Here is a 16611-nt window from a genome sequence, read left to right on the forward strand (position 1 = left end):
CCAGCAAAGTCTTTATTAAAAATTGATTTCTATTCACTAAATTTGGAATATGCTGCTATAATTTAAGTATGTTTGTTTATAGTCATTGTCAATTATATCCTAGAAGCCTAATAGGTTTTACTGCAAAATATCTCAGCAACCAAATCATTATGGTAAGGCTACAATCCTTTAAGGCTAATATTCCTTTAAGGGAATATTATTAAACTTGAATGCACAGCATACTTATATACTTATATGTACTGTAGGCACTAACTAAAATTTCTTTTCTTTTCCACAACAATGTGAGAATACCAATCTTTGATTTAGAAGCCTTTCCACAATTCAAGTGGTTCTGAACAGATAAATGGTGATTTGTAAATATTATCAAATAAAACAAATTTCTATGTGACACTAGGATGACCACATACATGAGAGGTATCCTATAGAACATTCCGAAGAAGAAAGAGAAGTGGAAGAAGAGAAGGAGAGAGAAACTACTTCATGAGGGCAAATAACTAGGACCAGATATTTCAGCAGCATCTAACTATAAGTCTTCTTATATTGTGTGTGTCAGTAGAAGCTACATCATATCTCCCAGTCAGAATCAAGTAACATGTGCTCAAATTAGTATCAGCAACAGTCTGTATACAAGATGGCATCTAGAGAACAAAGGAAAATTGACTCAACTCTTACAAATATTTCATATTCTTTTAGAACACCATTATCGATCATGGCAGATACTGAAAAGATCATTGGCTACTTATCCAACACTTTGTTCTAGAATCGATAAACATATGAACAGGTAACAAACATTACATGAGGTAGAAAGGATGAAGCACTATATTAAAAGAGACATAAGGATGTATAGAATAATTACAATGTGGAGACCTTAATTGGATCCTGACTTCAACAAACTGAAAAATATACACACACGACAATCAGGAAAGTTTGGACACTGGCTGGATATTTGGTGATATTAATGAATTGCTGTTAATTTTAGAAGCAATATTGTATTGTGGTGATTTTTTTAATGCCTTTACCTTTTGGAGAAACATCCACAAATATTTATTATGTTTTAAATTATATGATGAATGGGGTTTTCCTTTGATGTAATGGAGTGGCGACAGTAAGTAGAGTTATAACTGAAATAAGATTGGCTATGAGTTGATAACTACTGAAGTTGGGTGTTAGGTATATGGCAATTATATTTTTTCCCTATATTTTCATATGTTTGAAATTGCATGAAGTTAAAAAAAAAGACTGCTATAAATTCTGAAGACAATTTCAAATATGAATTCTAAAACACTGTGTATCTGAAATATTCCTAAAGTGTGTAAATACGAATTTTAGAAAACAAATCAGAACGAAACCCTAACTGAACAGTGTCTACTTACTCAAAATATTATTTTACAGTCACGTTATACATATCAATTAAAAATACTTTAAAACCTAAAGAAACAGGGAGAGGGAGAAGAGACAAGTAGATGAAACTATAGTAGAATAATAACAGTAATTAGGACAGAACTAACCTTCAAAATACTTTTTATAGTTTGCCTTGAATTCTGGTTATTATACTATCTCCAATAGATGGTAAGCCTTTGACAAGAACTAAGTCTAATAAGGAACACAGAACCCTAACAATCTCTTAATTAAGGGTAATGAGAAAAATTTAGCAGCAACTTCTCTCACTGCACTGTTAAGCAAAGCTGGTTGGCTAAACTGGTGGGGTTTTGCTCCCTCATCTTTCCCTCATCCAGGCAGTACTCAGCTGCCTAGTACTGCATGCCAGGGCAAAGTAGCCAAATGCTTCAGTTAGGAGAGGACTATCACTCAGTTAAAGATGTATGAAAAGCTGCACTCACCAATACAGTAGTCACTAGCCACATGTGGTTATTTAAATTTAAAGTAATTAAAATTAAATGAAATTAAAACTTGAGTACCTCAGTCAAACTAGCCACATTTGAAGTGCTCAAGAGTGACACATGGCTAGTGACTATCATACTGGACAGTGTAGATAAAGGATATTTACAAGTTCTATTGGGTAGCACTGCCCTAGAGTTTAGAACTTTACTAAATTGAAATTTAATCTAGTATCTTAGGCAAATCTATCCCTGAGATACACACCCAGCAATGGGGAGCCAGACTATTAGTTATGGCTCCCATGACTTGAGGTAAGTGTTCTAAGAGAGAAAGAAAATGGGTAATTCTAGAACCTAGAAAAGTACTGTGGATTCCCAGAGAATAAAAGAAAGCAGAATCATAAGATCTGGTATTATTATGGAGACCAGAACCTAAGGCTTAAGAATCAGGATGGAATAAAATATCTCACTTTGGCCTTTCCAGTGGTGGTGATCTCCCCATAAGACCATGCCTCTCGCTAAGGACTTCCTCCATCCCTCTCCAGAAGAAGAGAAAAGGAAACACAAGAAGTGCCTGGTGCAGAGATCCAACTCCTACTTCATGGATGTGAAATGCCCAGGATGCTATAAAATAAATCACCACTGTCTTCAGCCATGCACAAACAGTAGTTTTTTGTGCTGGCTGCTCCACTGTACTCTGTCAGCCTACAGGAAGAAAAGCAAGGCTTACAGAAGGATGCTCCTTCAGAAGGAAGCAACACTAAAAGCACCTTGAATCAAGATGAGTGAGGAACCATCCCAATAAACACGTTTTGGATTTAAAAAAAAAAAAAAAAAAAAAAAGATCGCGCTTTGGAAGGCAGAGCTCAAAGCGTCTGAGACACACAGAGAGATGAGAGAAACACTTTCCTCCCTTTAATCCAAACAAGTATTTCTGATAAGACTCCAGCTGAGATAGTAGAAAAGAAAAACCAGAAGCTCTCAGGGTAGGGACACTGCCCCTCCCACAACAGGTCATATTATAGTACTGAAGAAACCTGTAAGAGCAAAAATCTAAACAAGAATGACATGAGAACATCATTTCCTAAATTAGAGACAAAAAGAAAGCAAAAAGAAGTAATCTGAGAAAATATACCTTGAGTAATAAAATATTTTTGAAAAGAAATAAAAACTAGATGCAGCCTTTGACCCACACAAAACTTCTAACAAATATCAAAACTTGGCCAAGGCATATAAGCACACTAAGTACAGTCACAAATGTCATACAAAAACTCATCGGGGACAAATATGGCAGACCTACACATATACATAAGTGATAAGTCTAAGGAATACTAAACAACAATCATCATTTAATGCAGCATTCATTAAAGAATAAATTTTTTAAAGACATACTTTTAAATATGTAATTATTCTACTAATGTCCCTAAGGAAAATGCCCAATGGGACTATGTGTCCTAGGGAACAACTGTAGACACGTTCTGTACAACGTAAATTACGGTGAGCTGAATTTACATCCAAAGCTGGAAATACACTCACTGAGGTTTACATTTTGACAGTAATTCTACTGAGAAACATCCCAGTCAGTGAGGCTATAGTGAGCAGTTTAACCACAGACTGGCTGTTCATTAGCTTTAGTTATAGCAGTCAGGTGACGACTTTGGAGGGTGTCAGAGATCACCTACATATTCTACTTTTTTCCCCCTATCTCTTTCATGAAGCAAATAAATAAGTAAATAAATAAATAAATAAGTTATTTATTTACTGCAGTACTTCTCTGGTCCCGTGGTTACACTGACATCTGCTGGCACTAGAAAAGAAACTAGAGTGTGGTGAACAGAATTTTTTTTTTTTTTCCTAGTGTTTTTCAAGGTTTTACCTCTACCCAAGATCGTAGAACTAATAAAGTACTATACTAACTCCATTGACAGAATACATGAGCTACAACCCTCCACTTGGGCACTGTGACTGGCAAGAAGCTGAATTATTCAAAGACAGTCACTGGGTATGCATGTCCACAGTTATTCATTTCATAATTAAAGTTTATAATCAGAATGCTTATAAAATATGGCTTTCCTATCAAGGGTATACACATACCTTCAAGCCATACTATATATTCAGACAGATTCCTATAATGGAGTCTTGGCCATGAATCTTTAGTCTGAAGTGTAGTATTTTATTGATATTAAAAAATTTTTTTCTAAGATTATAATGAAAAGTTACACTTATTTCTTTTTGGCACCAGGGACTGGTGCTCCTATGAGACTCTAACGCCTGATGATCTGAGGTGGAGCTGAGGTGATGATGCTAGTGCTGGGGAGCGGCTGCAAATAAGAGGAAGCTTCGTTCATTCACCTGTCACTCATCTCCTGCCGTGTGGCCCGGTTTTAGCAGGCCACAGACCAGTATCAGTCTGCAGACTGGAGGTTGGGGACGCCTATTATAAAGTACCTTGTCGCTCAATGAGTAACCATAGTAATCTTAAAGATGTTGATGGGAAAAACCATGACCACATGGTTGTGCAAAATTCACTATGATAGAAATCTAACAAAAAGGTTGTGGTGAATACCCCAATCAAATTCTACATATTGCCACTGACAACACAGCATGACTCATGGTTTCTGACAGAAAAAGGAAAGTCTAATGGCCAATCAGACATCAGAGACCATATCCTGAAAAACATCTCATTCAATCACATGAAAGTCTTAGAAGTTAAAAACCTAATCAATATCTTATTATATATTTGTTATTTTTCCTTGTCTCCCCAGCAAGAGCCAAGAAACATTTGATTTAGATAGCACATTCCTAAACTTACAACTTCTTCTAGAGCTACAACGCTATATTCTACCACTTTCTGTAATTATCCAATTCACGTTTTTGAAGCATTCATATAGCAGTATTCCCCTAATAGGAGCTACCTCTCTAAGTATGGCTTAGAAAAATAAATTATTATACTGAGGAGTCCCTATCAGAGAAAAAGTACACAGTAAACTATCCTTCAGCCCAAGGACTCCTGTTTATATAGGAGCAACACTCCCAATTCGGCCATACTAACTAGGGATGATCACATACAATTTACTAACTGCAATAATAATCATAAAGAATGAAGAGACTACTGAATTAACTATGTAATGATCCAGTTTGATAGCCACACATATATTGCATAGCAGTGCTACTCAAATCATTCATAAACTGTCTGTCAATCTGCAAACTGTTACCAGTCCTCAACAAGGTAAAAAGTTTTGACCAGAATGTAAATCAATTATGTCCCTAAGCACACTGTTTAGTTCAGCTGACATTTTTCTTGAAACAAGACTTCTCTGATGAAGGAAGCAGCACATTGATTGATATTCTCGCTCGAGCCCCTTATATCAATACACTGACATTTTGAGTGGCACCGCTCTATGATCCCAAAAGAGAACAAAAATATTGTATGGGCAGAGTGGGGGTGAAGGTGAAGGTAGGGAAGAGCTGATCTAGGTCTATTTCTACCATATACTAGAAAATTAAATTATTGCAAAATACTGAAATCAAGAATTTATGTTTTACTTTAAAAATTAATATGGATTTCCAATTTTAATACTGTGGCATAAAGTAAGCATTTTCCCTTACCCTTCTAAGCATCCAATAACAATCCAAAATTACCAAAGAAGATATAAAAACACTCTCTCCATTTTTAGTAAATCTAAGATCCAGCTAAAACTCCAAATTGAAAATAGGTAAAAGTGGGTATTTACCCCAAAAGACTTGTGAACTCATATCCGAAAAGATATTTACACACCAATGTTCATAGCAGCATTATTCACGGTGGCCAGGACGTGGAAGTAACCGAAGTGTCCTACGATAGAAGACTGGATAAAGTAGCTGTGGTACATATATACAATGGAATATTACTCAGCAATAAGAAGAGATAAAATACTGCCATTTGTAACAACATGGATGGACCTTGAGATAATCATGCTAAGTGAAATAAGCCCAATAGAAAAAGCTGAAAACCACATGATATCATTTATATGCGGGATATAAGCCTAAAAGCAACAAATGAACAGGACAAACAAACAGAGACTCATGGACATGGACAATGGACTAGTGGTTGCCAGAGGGGAGGGAAAGGGGGAGGAGGGAGTTAGACTGGGGGGCTAGGGGGTGGATTTAAATCATTTCTTCAGTTCAATAGATAAGTAAGGGAAGGAAGGAAGGAAGGAAGGAAGGAAGGAAGGAAGGAAGGAAGGAAGGAAGGAAGGAAGGAAGGAAGGAAGGAAGGAGGAAGGAGGGAGGGAGGGAGGGAGGGAGGGAGGGAGGGAGGGAGGGAGGGAGGGAGGGAGGGAGGGAGGAAGGAAGGAAGGAAGGAAGGAAGGAAGGAAGGAAGGAAGGAAGGAAGGAAGAAAGAAAGAAAATAGGCAAAAGAGTTTCCAAAATAATGGAGATCAGTCCTGGTACTGGTGGGAAGAAGAGGAAAGATGTCTCAGCTGAATATCTCAGAAAGAACTGGCAAAGTAAACTTCTCAAAGGTTAAAGGCTCCTTCAGAGGTGCAAAACTTAAGTTCCCAGCAGAGGACAGACTCATGGGCTGACAACTGAACTTCTCTGGACTCACCTGAAGTCTGAAAGTCAGGAAGAGCTGGGTCTAAACAAGGAATCACACAAAGAAACTATATTTGTAAGAGTAGTTGGTCTCTGTTATTACAGAAAGGGAACCGGGTTACAAAACCCCTTAGCTGCCTATGCCCATTGGCTGGTGAAAAATAACAGCTAAATAAACTCACACCCAAAAACCCTAAATCAGAAGAAAAACTATCTATTCTGGAATGTGCCTTTAGCTCCTTCCCATTTAAAATCTCTTGAAAATTGCTGATACAGGAAAAACCCATGTTTTCTGAAGAGTTACTACAAAGGAAACGAGCACAAATCTATACAAAGGACAGAAAAGGGGGAGAAAGTTACAAGAAAAACTATTAGACCAAAAAAAAAAAAAAAACTCTTACAAAAATATTGCCACATAGTGAATGAAAACTGTAGTTAAACCTTTTGCTATATATTTTAAAAAGAAAGAAAAAGTTAAATAGTGAAAAAAGGTACAACACTGGGATATAAGGCTCAGGTAAAAGATGGTTAGATGATACAAATGATGTAATATAAACCTGAACAACTTAGGAAAGATCTGGAAAAAATAAAAAAATCATAGAAGTACAGTTGAATATGGAAGAAATTCTAGAAAGAAAAGGCATTTCTGAAAAGTAACACAGAATATTAAAAACAAAACAAGTAAAGTAAAAATAAAGAAAAAGACAGTTAGAGAAGAAATAATAGATATAAAAAAAAGGATATTCAACATATGAATAACGGGAGACCACGAAAACCATAATAGAAGACAAATATTTAAAGACATAATTCCAGAAAGATTTACTAAAATAAAGAAAATCTGAAACTATATATTGAAAGGACACACACATCGTGTCTCAGAGAAAACAGACATACAAAAGTATTGTCACAAAGAAAAAGAGAAGAAAATTAGGCTGGCCTCCAACTTCAACTTTAGAACATAACAAATTACTGCTACAAATTTCAAAGGAAGGATGACCCAAGGATTATATACCTAATCAAACTGCTGTCTAAATATAAAGTTATTATCCAATTACAAAATGTAAGAACTCAGGGAACATTATTTCTATAAGTCCTTTTAGAGAATTCTATTAAAGGAATTGTAACCAAGCAAGGATGGTAAAACCATGGCAAAATAACTGATGATAAACTTCTGAGCTACTTTACCACAGAACTAAGAATAAAATGAACCAAAGAAATTAAGATGCCAGAACAGGATGCAAAGTGTTATTTCCACTGACAATGCAAATATGATATAACAAGAGTTGAAAAGAGATGAGAGAAAAAAATTACATAGAGACAATATAAGGACACTGATTTCCTCATCTTTAAAAGCTAGACGTTGAAATCTATTAATCAAATATGACTAATAAAATGACAGATTATATATATAAATACATTTAACTGCACGAAGGTAAATAAATTTAAGATCACAAATAGCTTACTTTCCTAATTGCTTATATTAATGAACAAAAAGATATTGGTCTTAAAACATAGAAGGGTATGTTACATTAAGAAATATAAAACTATATAAAAATACATAAAAGTGAACAAAACATGAAATTAAATCTTTTAAATGTAATTTTTTTAGTGAATGCTCTACTTTTGTTCTGGGAAAACTCAAACTCATATTTTCAAGTATTAATATGGCCTCAAGTGAAAACTGCTTATGTTATAATCCTTGAGGACAATTATTAAATTTTCCACTGAAAAATCTAAAAATAATTCCAAAAATAAAGTCTAAATAATATATATTAAATATATGAATGTTAACCCTCAAAATTCCTAGCACCTCAAAAAAAAAAAAAAACACACCCATATATATGATCATGAATCCCAGTGAAAAGTGAAATACATGGTGGTTTGTTCGACATTAGCAGAGTCACAGTTAAAGGAAATGCCACATGAGCTGAAGTATGACATATTTCACAGTAAAATATTGAAATAGGCAGCTTCACATAAAATTGCTTATAAAACACTTCGTCCTTATTAAACATTACTGCTATGTTTAACATTGAAGGTTACACATAATAAACGGAGACTCAGAAGAACAATAAATGAAAAATAATCCATCAAAAGCCAAAACTGCATGCTGTGCAGTCCCCACAGAAATTGTTTTATGAAGTCACATTGGGTTGAATTTGAGCCTCCAATTTATCAGTGTTGTTTTATATAGAGCAAAATAAAAAGAATGTCTATTTTCTATATAATTAGCTGGATTTTCACTCAGAATCTAATATATTTATAAATAAGGGCATTCTTATTTCCAAAGCAATTTTATGAACCTATCCTTGGAATATTTACTATGCATGCATTTGAGAAAAGGAAAAGAGTAGGGAGAGGAGGAGGCAAGGATAAAAGAAATAAGGGAGCAAACTCCCTATTAAAACTTAAAGTTGCACATTAACTAAAAAATGTTCTAGAAGGACAATTTTCATGTGGAAAATAATGAACAGCTTCCTAAATTCTCCCTTTCTTGTATGGTTTTCTCATTTTGATTCTTACTGCCATCAAACTGAAGAGTTCTCTTCCCAATTCATTGTTATGAAAATCTTGGTGAGTTAGTTGTACGTACAGAAAATGTCCCCATTATGAACATGGTAGTAGTAAAATTTTCTAACTCTGCATTTATCCTTCAGCTCAGTAGTAATCACCCATCACTGATGTGAATGACAACTGCAGTCATCTAGCAAGTTTCCATAGTTATGTACTCATTATAGCCTCTGGCGATAGTCTATGTGGTCTACTACGACAGGTACTACGACATGCAAGGAAATACAGCTTCCCTTGGGGAAAGGGAGCAACATAGTCCAATGTTTCAGCAAAGAACAATTTTGGAAGATAACTCTACGAATGGGGAAGGAAGCTACACTAGACGGGCAGTCCCCCTTTCTCACTTTAAGTCCACTTGGTCAAGCCTACAGATTATCATCTATAGTTTGCTGCAAACCTTGAAATGTTCTGGATTTTGTTTTAATAAAAGACTCTTTTCCAGTATAGACTGAAAAATCAATCATTGTGGTTATTTAAAAGAGGTCGAAAGATAAAGGTAAACAAAGCAAATTACTAAAAGTTTGCCAAATTATTTACGGGCAGAGCAGACACTGGAGTCCATTTCACCTCACTAAAGAGCCCTATGTCCATTCTCCCACATTATGTTCTTGTGAAAGCTAACACTGTAAATTTCCTTTTTAAAAAATACGCTTATCTACTTCCAAACAAGGACCAAATATTATTGATGCAGGACATGAACATAGAGAAGTAATACATGCACTGCATTTCCTTGGGCTAAAACCCCTGCTTGAATAAAATTATTTTTTGTATCAGACAACACAAAATATAATTAGGATATACTAAGTTTGCTGACAAGGGAACTTAAGTGATTTAAAGTTATTTGCTAGTTTGAATTATCTTAGCTACTCTTCCTTAATATAAAAAAAAATTACATGTTAACTATACCCTGAAATATAAATCGCTAAAACTCTGTATCTTAATTTTTTCCAAATACTTATATAAGTAAACACAACACTGAATTTCATAAATGAGACTATTAAAATTTGGAACTGTAAATTAAGTGACCAAACTAGCATTCCTCTAACAGTCCCATGAAATATTACTGTTTTTTGAGATATTCCTGAGTGTCCCACAAAGAAAAAGAATATTATAGTCAAACACATTTCAAAATGCTGAGTTAAAGTTAAAACAAATGTTTCATAAGAGGTCTTCTCAGGTACCTTCATTCTTTCATTCAACATACCAGGTGCCTACTACATACCAGGCACTGATCTGAGTTTGAGAGTTATGACACTGTACATGATAAATAAAATCCCAGTTCTCATGGACTATTCCTTCCAGTGGAAGGGAGACGCAATAAACAAAAAAGCAAATAAGTAAAATCACTGTAGCCAGTTATAAAAGCTATGAAAATGCTAAAATAAAATAATGTAGAGCATAGAGGATACTTTAGTGGACACATTAAGTCAGATGGCTAAAGTTTTTTGTTTTCCTACATTAGAGAACATGGTATATAGCATTTTCCAAATATAAGTTTATCAGGAAAATTTTTGGCAATGAACATCTATTAAAAACTTGATTTGAATCAATTTAGGAAATGCTATTCTAACCAATATACAGACAATAGCAGGATTGAGACTGAAATATAGCTTTTCTGATCCTAAATACAGTGTTTCTATAGTTCCTCACCTGTAAAAGTGAAAATAATAGTACACATCTCACAGAATCATGGTGAAAATTAAATGAGCTAATTCACATAAAAGAGGTAAGGGCTTGAGAGTTTAACAGTGTACCTGACACAGGGCTTGGTATACACTCTGCTCAATAAATGTTACAATTACTACAATACTCTACAAGAGCTGTCTTCCCCTATCATCCCAGAGTGACTTATTTTTGCTTTTAATATCTTGACCACTTTACTTCTACCTCTTTTACAGATCTTAATTCACTTTGTTCACTCCTCTGTAAGGTAGATTCCTTGAAGACAGCAACTAGAAAAGAGATTGCACGTAGCTGGGCCCCAGTGAAAGCTTTCTTTGTAATTGTATAAAATATCCAAAGTGGGTTAAATGTGGATGTGAAAAAAAAGGAAACTTTATATGAAAAGGCAATCTCCCCTCTAGGAAAACTCAAACAATTTTACACCAAGGCTTCCATGAAACATCTTAATACTTTTCACGCATACAAAATGCTTTTACATACTAACATCACCAGTAATGAGTCATATTCTTCTCCTGATAAGATGCACTAAAATACAATTTCACTTCTGCAGCATTCCTGCCAGAAATGCATAACCTGAACTTTATCAAGGAAAAAAAAAATCAGAAAATCTAAACGGAAAGTTATTCTACAAAAAAAAACAGCTTGACCTCTTCAAAAACTTTTAAACCATAAAAGATAAAGACTGAAGCTGTTCCAAATTACAGTAGGCTAAAGAGCCATAAGAACTAAATGTAACGAGTGATCTTAGATTAGAGCCTGAACAACAACAAAATTTTTTGCCATTAAAGGACTTCAGTGGAACAACTGGAAAAACTGAATAAGATCTGTAGATCAAATAACAATACTATATCAATGTTAACCTCCTGATTTTCATCATCATATGGTAGTTATATTAAAGAATTTTACTGCTTTTAAGATGTTCACACTGAAGTATTTAAGGGTAGGCAAGAATTATGTCTACAACTTAATATCAAAGGATTTAAAAAAAGAATATAAGTATAAATAGATAAAAAGAAATAAAATGATAAAGTGAACATGGCAAAACAACAAAATTTGGGTGAAAAGTATATAATAATCTTTGTACTGTCATTGAATATTTACATATATCCAAAATTTTTTCAAAGCAAAATGTCTAAACACATTTAGATGTATAATGGAAGGAAAAAATGGGATAATCACATTTCAACATCATTAACAATCAGGAAAAATGCAAAATTAAAACCATAATGAGATACTACTAAATTCCAATTAAAATGGCTAAAAACAAAGGCAGAAAAGAAAATCCGTCAGTACCAAGTGTTGGTGAAAATGTGGGGCAACTAAAACTATCAAACATTACTGGAGGGAATGCAAAACAGTAGAGTCACTTTATAAGACATCTCCAATTTTTTTCCAAAATTAAACATACACTTACCCCATGACCCAACAAGCCTGAGTATTTTTTTTTAAGCCTGAGTATTAATCCAAGAGAAATGAACTTATTTTCAAACAAAACCTGCATGCAAATGTTTGCAGCAATTTATTCATAATAACCAAACACTGAAAACAACTCAAATGTCCATCAACTTGTAAATGGATAAACTGTGGTACGTTCATATAATGGAATACTATTTAGTAATTAAAAGGTATGAATTAGTGATACATGCAGTAACATGTATGTGAAAGAAGTCAGTCCCAAAGGTTACATGCTGTATTAATCCGTATATATTTATGACCTATAAAAAAACAAACTACAGGGAAGAAAACAGATCAGTAGTTAAAAATAGGCAGCATGATGGAATTTGGGCAGGAGGAGTGAGGAAATTGTTTTGTATCTTGATTGTTGTCATTATACAATTTTAGGCATACATCAAAAGCACAGAACTGTATGCTAAAAAGAATGAAGCTTACTGTACATAAGTTTTAAGAATACATATTTTTAAGTTCACAAGGAAATAAGTACTTTCATAGACATTTTATACTCAGCCCAATAAAGACTAGGGAGGTATTATTACTCTCATTTTATAAGTGAGGAAACTGAAGCATTCAGTAAATAAATGAACATATGAATTACGTGTATCAAGAGTAAAACTAGTCCAGATACACTAATTCTTTACAAATGTTTTATTCTCTTAATTTTTCCATGTTTCGTACAACTTTATGGGCCACAATGTCCCTGAAAACAAACAGGATTGGAGAGAGGGAAGGAGGGAGAGAAGAAAAAGCGACAAGTATTGGAAGTGTGCCCTTTAGAATGTGACTTTTGTCCTGAAGGAATTAAAAAATAGTCCATACTTGAAGAAGTCTGAATAATGATCACATTGGCAAAAATTTAACTGGCATTAAAGTATTAACTGTTGATTTCTTCCATAAAATCTTCTTAATGCCTTAATACTAAAAAAAAAAAAAAAAAAAAAAAGCAAAGATAAAACGTTCACAGGTAATCTTGTAACAATTACTACAATTTAACTTCTACCTGGTTTTCAAAACAACATTGAGAACCACGATGATGATGACTACAATTCATAACAGAATTTACAATTTAAATAAACATTTAAAGATATTCCCAGACACTATCACCCAAGGATGGAAAACAAGGGTGGAAGAACCTTTAAAAATACCTTTTTGGTTTCAAAATCAAAGAAGTGGCAGTATAATATTTGCCAAAGAACATATTATAAGTACCACAGCTTGGGGTGAGGGTGGGGGATTAGGCTTCGTTTCTTTAGCAAAAAAAAATATATATATATATTAAAAATTACATCTATACCAAATAGCATATCTCACCTAAAAAGAGTGGCGTGGTTTCCTCAAAAGTAGTTGCATTAGGATCTGCTCCAGCTTCTAAAAGAACCTGTACGACCTTCCAATGTCCTTGACTTGCAGCAAGATGTAACGCACAGAAGCCCTCAAAAGTCCTTGTCTTAATGTAGTTTTCAGATGAATCTATAAAAGAATAAAACCATCAACTAGAAGATATTACTTCCATTTCATGGAATTAAAAAGCAAAAATTCCAAGAATTAAAGGAAATATTTAAATACAATTATAAATGCTGGAGGTCTAGTGTTTTAAAACTCTCTATAAAATGAAAAAAGTTCTATAAAGGTTACAGTGTGAACAGTTCTTAACACAAAAAATTCTGCAACACACTCATTTTCTCTTCTCTAATTTTTGGTGGGCTGGGAAAGGAAACACAAAAGCAAAATCTGAAAAGGATACAGCACCAAAGATTTGCTTAAGGAAGATCTACTGAAATATTAATAAATTTGATATTTTTATTTCTAAATTTTCATGAAAGAAATGGCCTCATCTCTAGCATTACTTCCTTGCTACTCAACTAGTAAAATGAAGGTATTTTAAAATACTCTACTTCTGGGTATTTATCCAAAGAAAACAAAAGCACTTATTCAAAGATATATGTACCACTATGTTCACTGCAGCATTATTTACAATAGCCAAGATATGGAAACAAGCTAAATGCCCACTGATGAATGAATGGAAAATGAAGACATGGAATCCATATAGAATGGACTACTACTCAGCCATAAAAAAGGAATGAAATCTTGTCATCTGTAACAACACAGATGGACCTTGAGGGTATTATGCTAAGTGAAATAAGTCAGACAAAGAAAGACAAAACAGTATATGATTTTACTTATATGTAAAACCTAGAAAACAAAACAAATAAAAAAACTCAAATATAGAGAACAAATTCTTGGTTGCCAGAGGAGAGAGGGATTAGGGGTGGGAAAAAAATGGGTGAAGAGGTCAAGAGGTACAAACTTCCAGTTTTAAGATAAATAAGTTGTGATATAACATAAAAACAAACAAAACTCCTTTTCTAGCTTAAGATCACACTCTAATAGTTAATGAAGATTACATTTCCAAAATAATAAAATGTACTCCAAAGAAATCAAACAGTGGTATATAATTTATGAAGAAATTTTGAGTTAACTTAAGGTTTCTGGGATTAACTTATTATAAAAAGCTCAAGGTTATGGTAACATTCAAATTACATAAGGAATACCTACATTAATATTTTTGTAATTCCTCAGCAAAAGTTCATATTGAGAAGTGATTTCTTACCTTTGCTTTCAAAATGGTAAAATTCTAAACTAATAATAGAAGGATCAGCTGTACAGTGAATGGTGAAGGCATTTCTGAGTAGCAATGGGCAAAAACAAAATAAAAAATTTTTCTTAACTTCAAAAAATTTTCTTGAATTACAGAATTAAAACTAATGCTCTTGTCTAAAATACTCGTTTTAATTCTTATAATTGGAACTTACTGATGAAATTTCCAGGCCAAGCCATAAAAATATTCAAATAACAGCTTATAAGCATAAATACTCAAAGAAAACAGCCTCAAACTTTACAGGATGCAAGACCAAATGACAAGATAGGTAATTATATTTTAAAAGTTCATATCACAAAAACAGTATTTCTCAGTTTAGTCAGAAACTGATTTTTATTTAGATATCCACAAAACTACAAGATTAAAACATGAAAAACTAGGAACATACAGATATAGATAGCTCCTAAATGGGAAACTTCATTATTATAAAGATGCTGATTCTTCCCAAAATAATTAATAAATTTATTATAATTCTAATTAAAATGCCAATAGTTTGTTTGTTTGTGGTTCGTTGGTTGGCTAGTTGGTTCTATAACTTAATAAAGAGATTCGAGCTGACAGGGGCTGGGGAGCGCAGGTAAGAAAAAGAACTAAGAAAAATAAGGCAAGTACTGAAGGGAGCCTCGACTTAACTATACATTAAACTCTGTCATAAAGTTAGAAAAAGTAAAAGAATGTGGGACTGGTACAAAGGCAGAGAGGAAAGTGCTCATTAGGGAGCAGAGGAGCCCAGAAGAAGCAAAAAGAGACTAAGAGATATTAGCTGAAAGGTAAAAGACCTAGACCAGTATTGCATTACGGATGTCTAGAGGACCTTTCTTTTGGAAAGGAAGGATGTTCTCTTCTACTGAGAAAGAAGAAAAAGAGATAAGGTTTAATCCTAGCCATTTAAAATACTACATAGTAGAAAAAAAGTAAACCTTAATGTATGCAATTTAAAAAAAATCAATCAGGAGAGGAGCAGTGGGGGAGTCTTAGGATAGAATGCGACTGTGACAAAAGCATCTAACTGAATTATAAATGTACAACATAACCTCACTGAAAGAGTGGGGAAAAAAAGATGCTGGCTTAAGTGTGGAAAATGGTGTATAACATAGAAACTGTAAGGCTAAAGATAAAAAAGGAACTGTACATAAAACCTAGTCTAGTTGGTAAAGGTGTTTCTCATATTGGTACAGATGAACAATTCTGAAACCATGATATATGTACAATAAGATCAAATGAATAAATACATGGATGACAGCGAGAGCCAGTTTTCTCACTGCTAGAATGAATCATATGGAGCAGATTAGAGTCCAAACACCAGTATGATTTCATGTTTAGCTTTAATATAGATACGGATGGATAGACGTAGAAATACTTACAGGTATATGCATACACATGTGTTATAATACATAAATATATTTCCTAGTTCTGTCTGCTGAAAAGGTTAAAAGCAATAACATGCCAGTAGCAACAGGCACATCCAGCATCCAGATGCTGGTTCTGAATACTACTGAGCAATAAATGGAACCAGGGCTCCTAGGAGAATGGTTCATTCTAGGGATGGCACACAGAATATTCAAAATGAGCCTGGAGTATTTTGCTGGTCAAAAAACCAAAACAAAACAAAAAATGGAGGCATGTCAAAGAAACACAGGAGCCAATCTGAAATTTGGCACCCAACAGCCAAAGCAAGAACAATTTGAGCCTCAAAATAAATTACACCATATTGGGTTACCACTCACTATATAAAATAAATAACCAGGAGTCCATGCAGATATAAACAATTAAATAAATAAATAAATGGGAGAGAAGAGATATTCCAAATATCAGAAGAATTCC

The 16611-nt window shown here is 33.8% G+C and overlaps 2 protein-coding genes across 5 annotated transcripts in view; one reads left to right on the forward strand and one right to left on the reverse strand.

Moving 5' to 3' along the window:
* The window catches only part of ASB3 (ankyrin repeat and SOCS box containing 3), an 88437-nt gene that overhangs the window by 47294 nt on the left and 24532 nt on the right, over positions 1-16611 (reverse strand). For all 4 annotated transcript variants that reach the window (XM_016127457.2, XM_016127456.2, XM_016127459.2 and 1 more), the window contains exon 3: positions 13440-13598. In XM_016127457.2, the coding sequence (XP_015982943.1) occupies positions 13440-13598 (159 nt within the window). The remainder of the gene's footprint in view (positions 1-13439; positions 13599-16611) is intronic.
* LOC107501372 (40S ribosomal protein S27-like) lies at positions 2347-2681 on the forward strand. Its single transcript, XM_036224496.1, is given in 2 exon segments — positions 2347-2469; positions 2471-2681. Coding segments are annotated over 2 exon segments (255 nt in total). The 3' UTR covers positions 2603-2681.

The sequence above is a fragment of the Rousettus aegyptiacus genome, unplaced genomic scaffold (genome assembly GCF_014176215.1).
Source record: "Rousettus aegyptiacus isolate mRouAeg1 unplaced genomic scaffold, mRouAeg1.p scaffold_m13_p_7, whole genome shotgun sequence".
Taxonomy (NCBI): domain Eukaryota; kingdom Metazoa; phylum Chordata; class Mammalia; order Chiroptera; family Pteropodidae; genus Rousettus; species Rousettus aegyptiacus.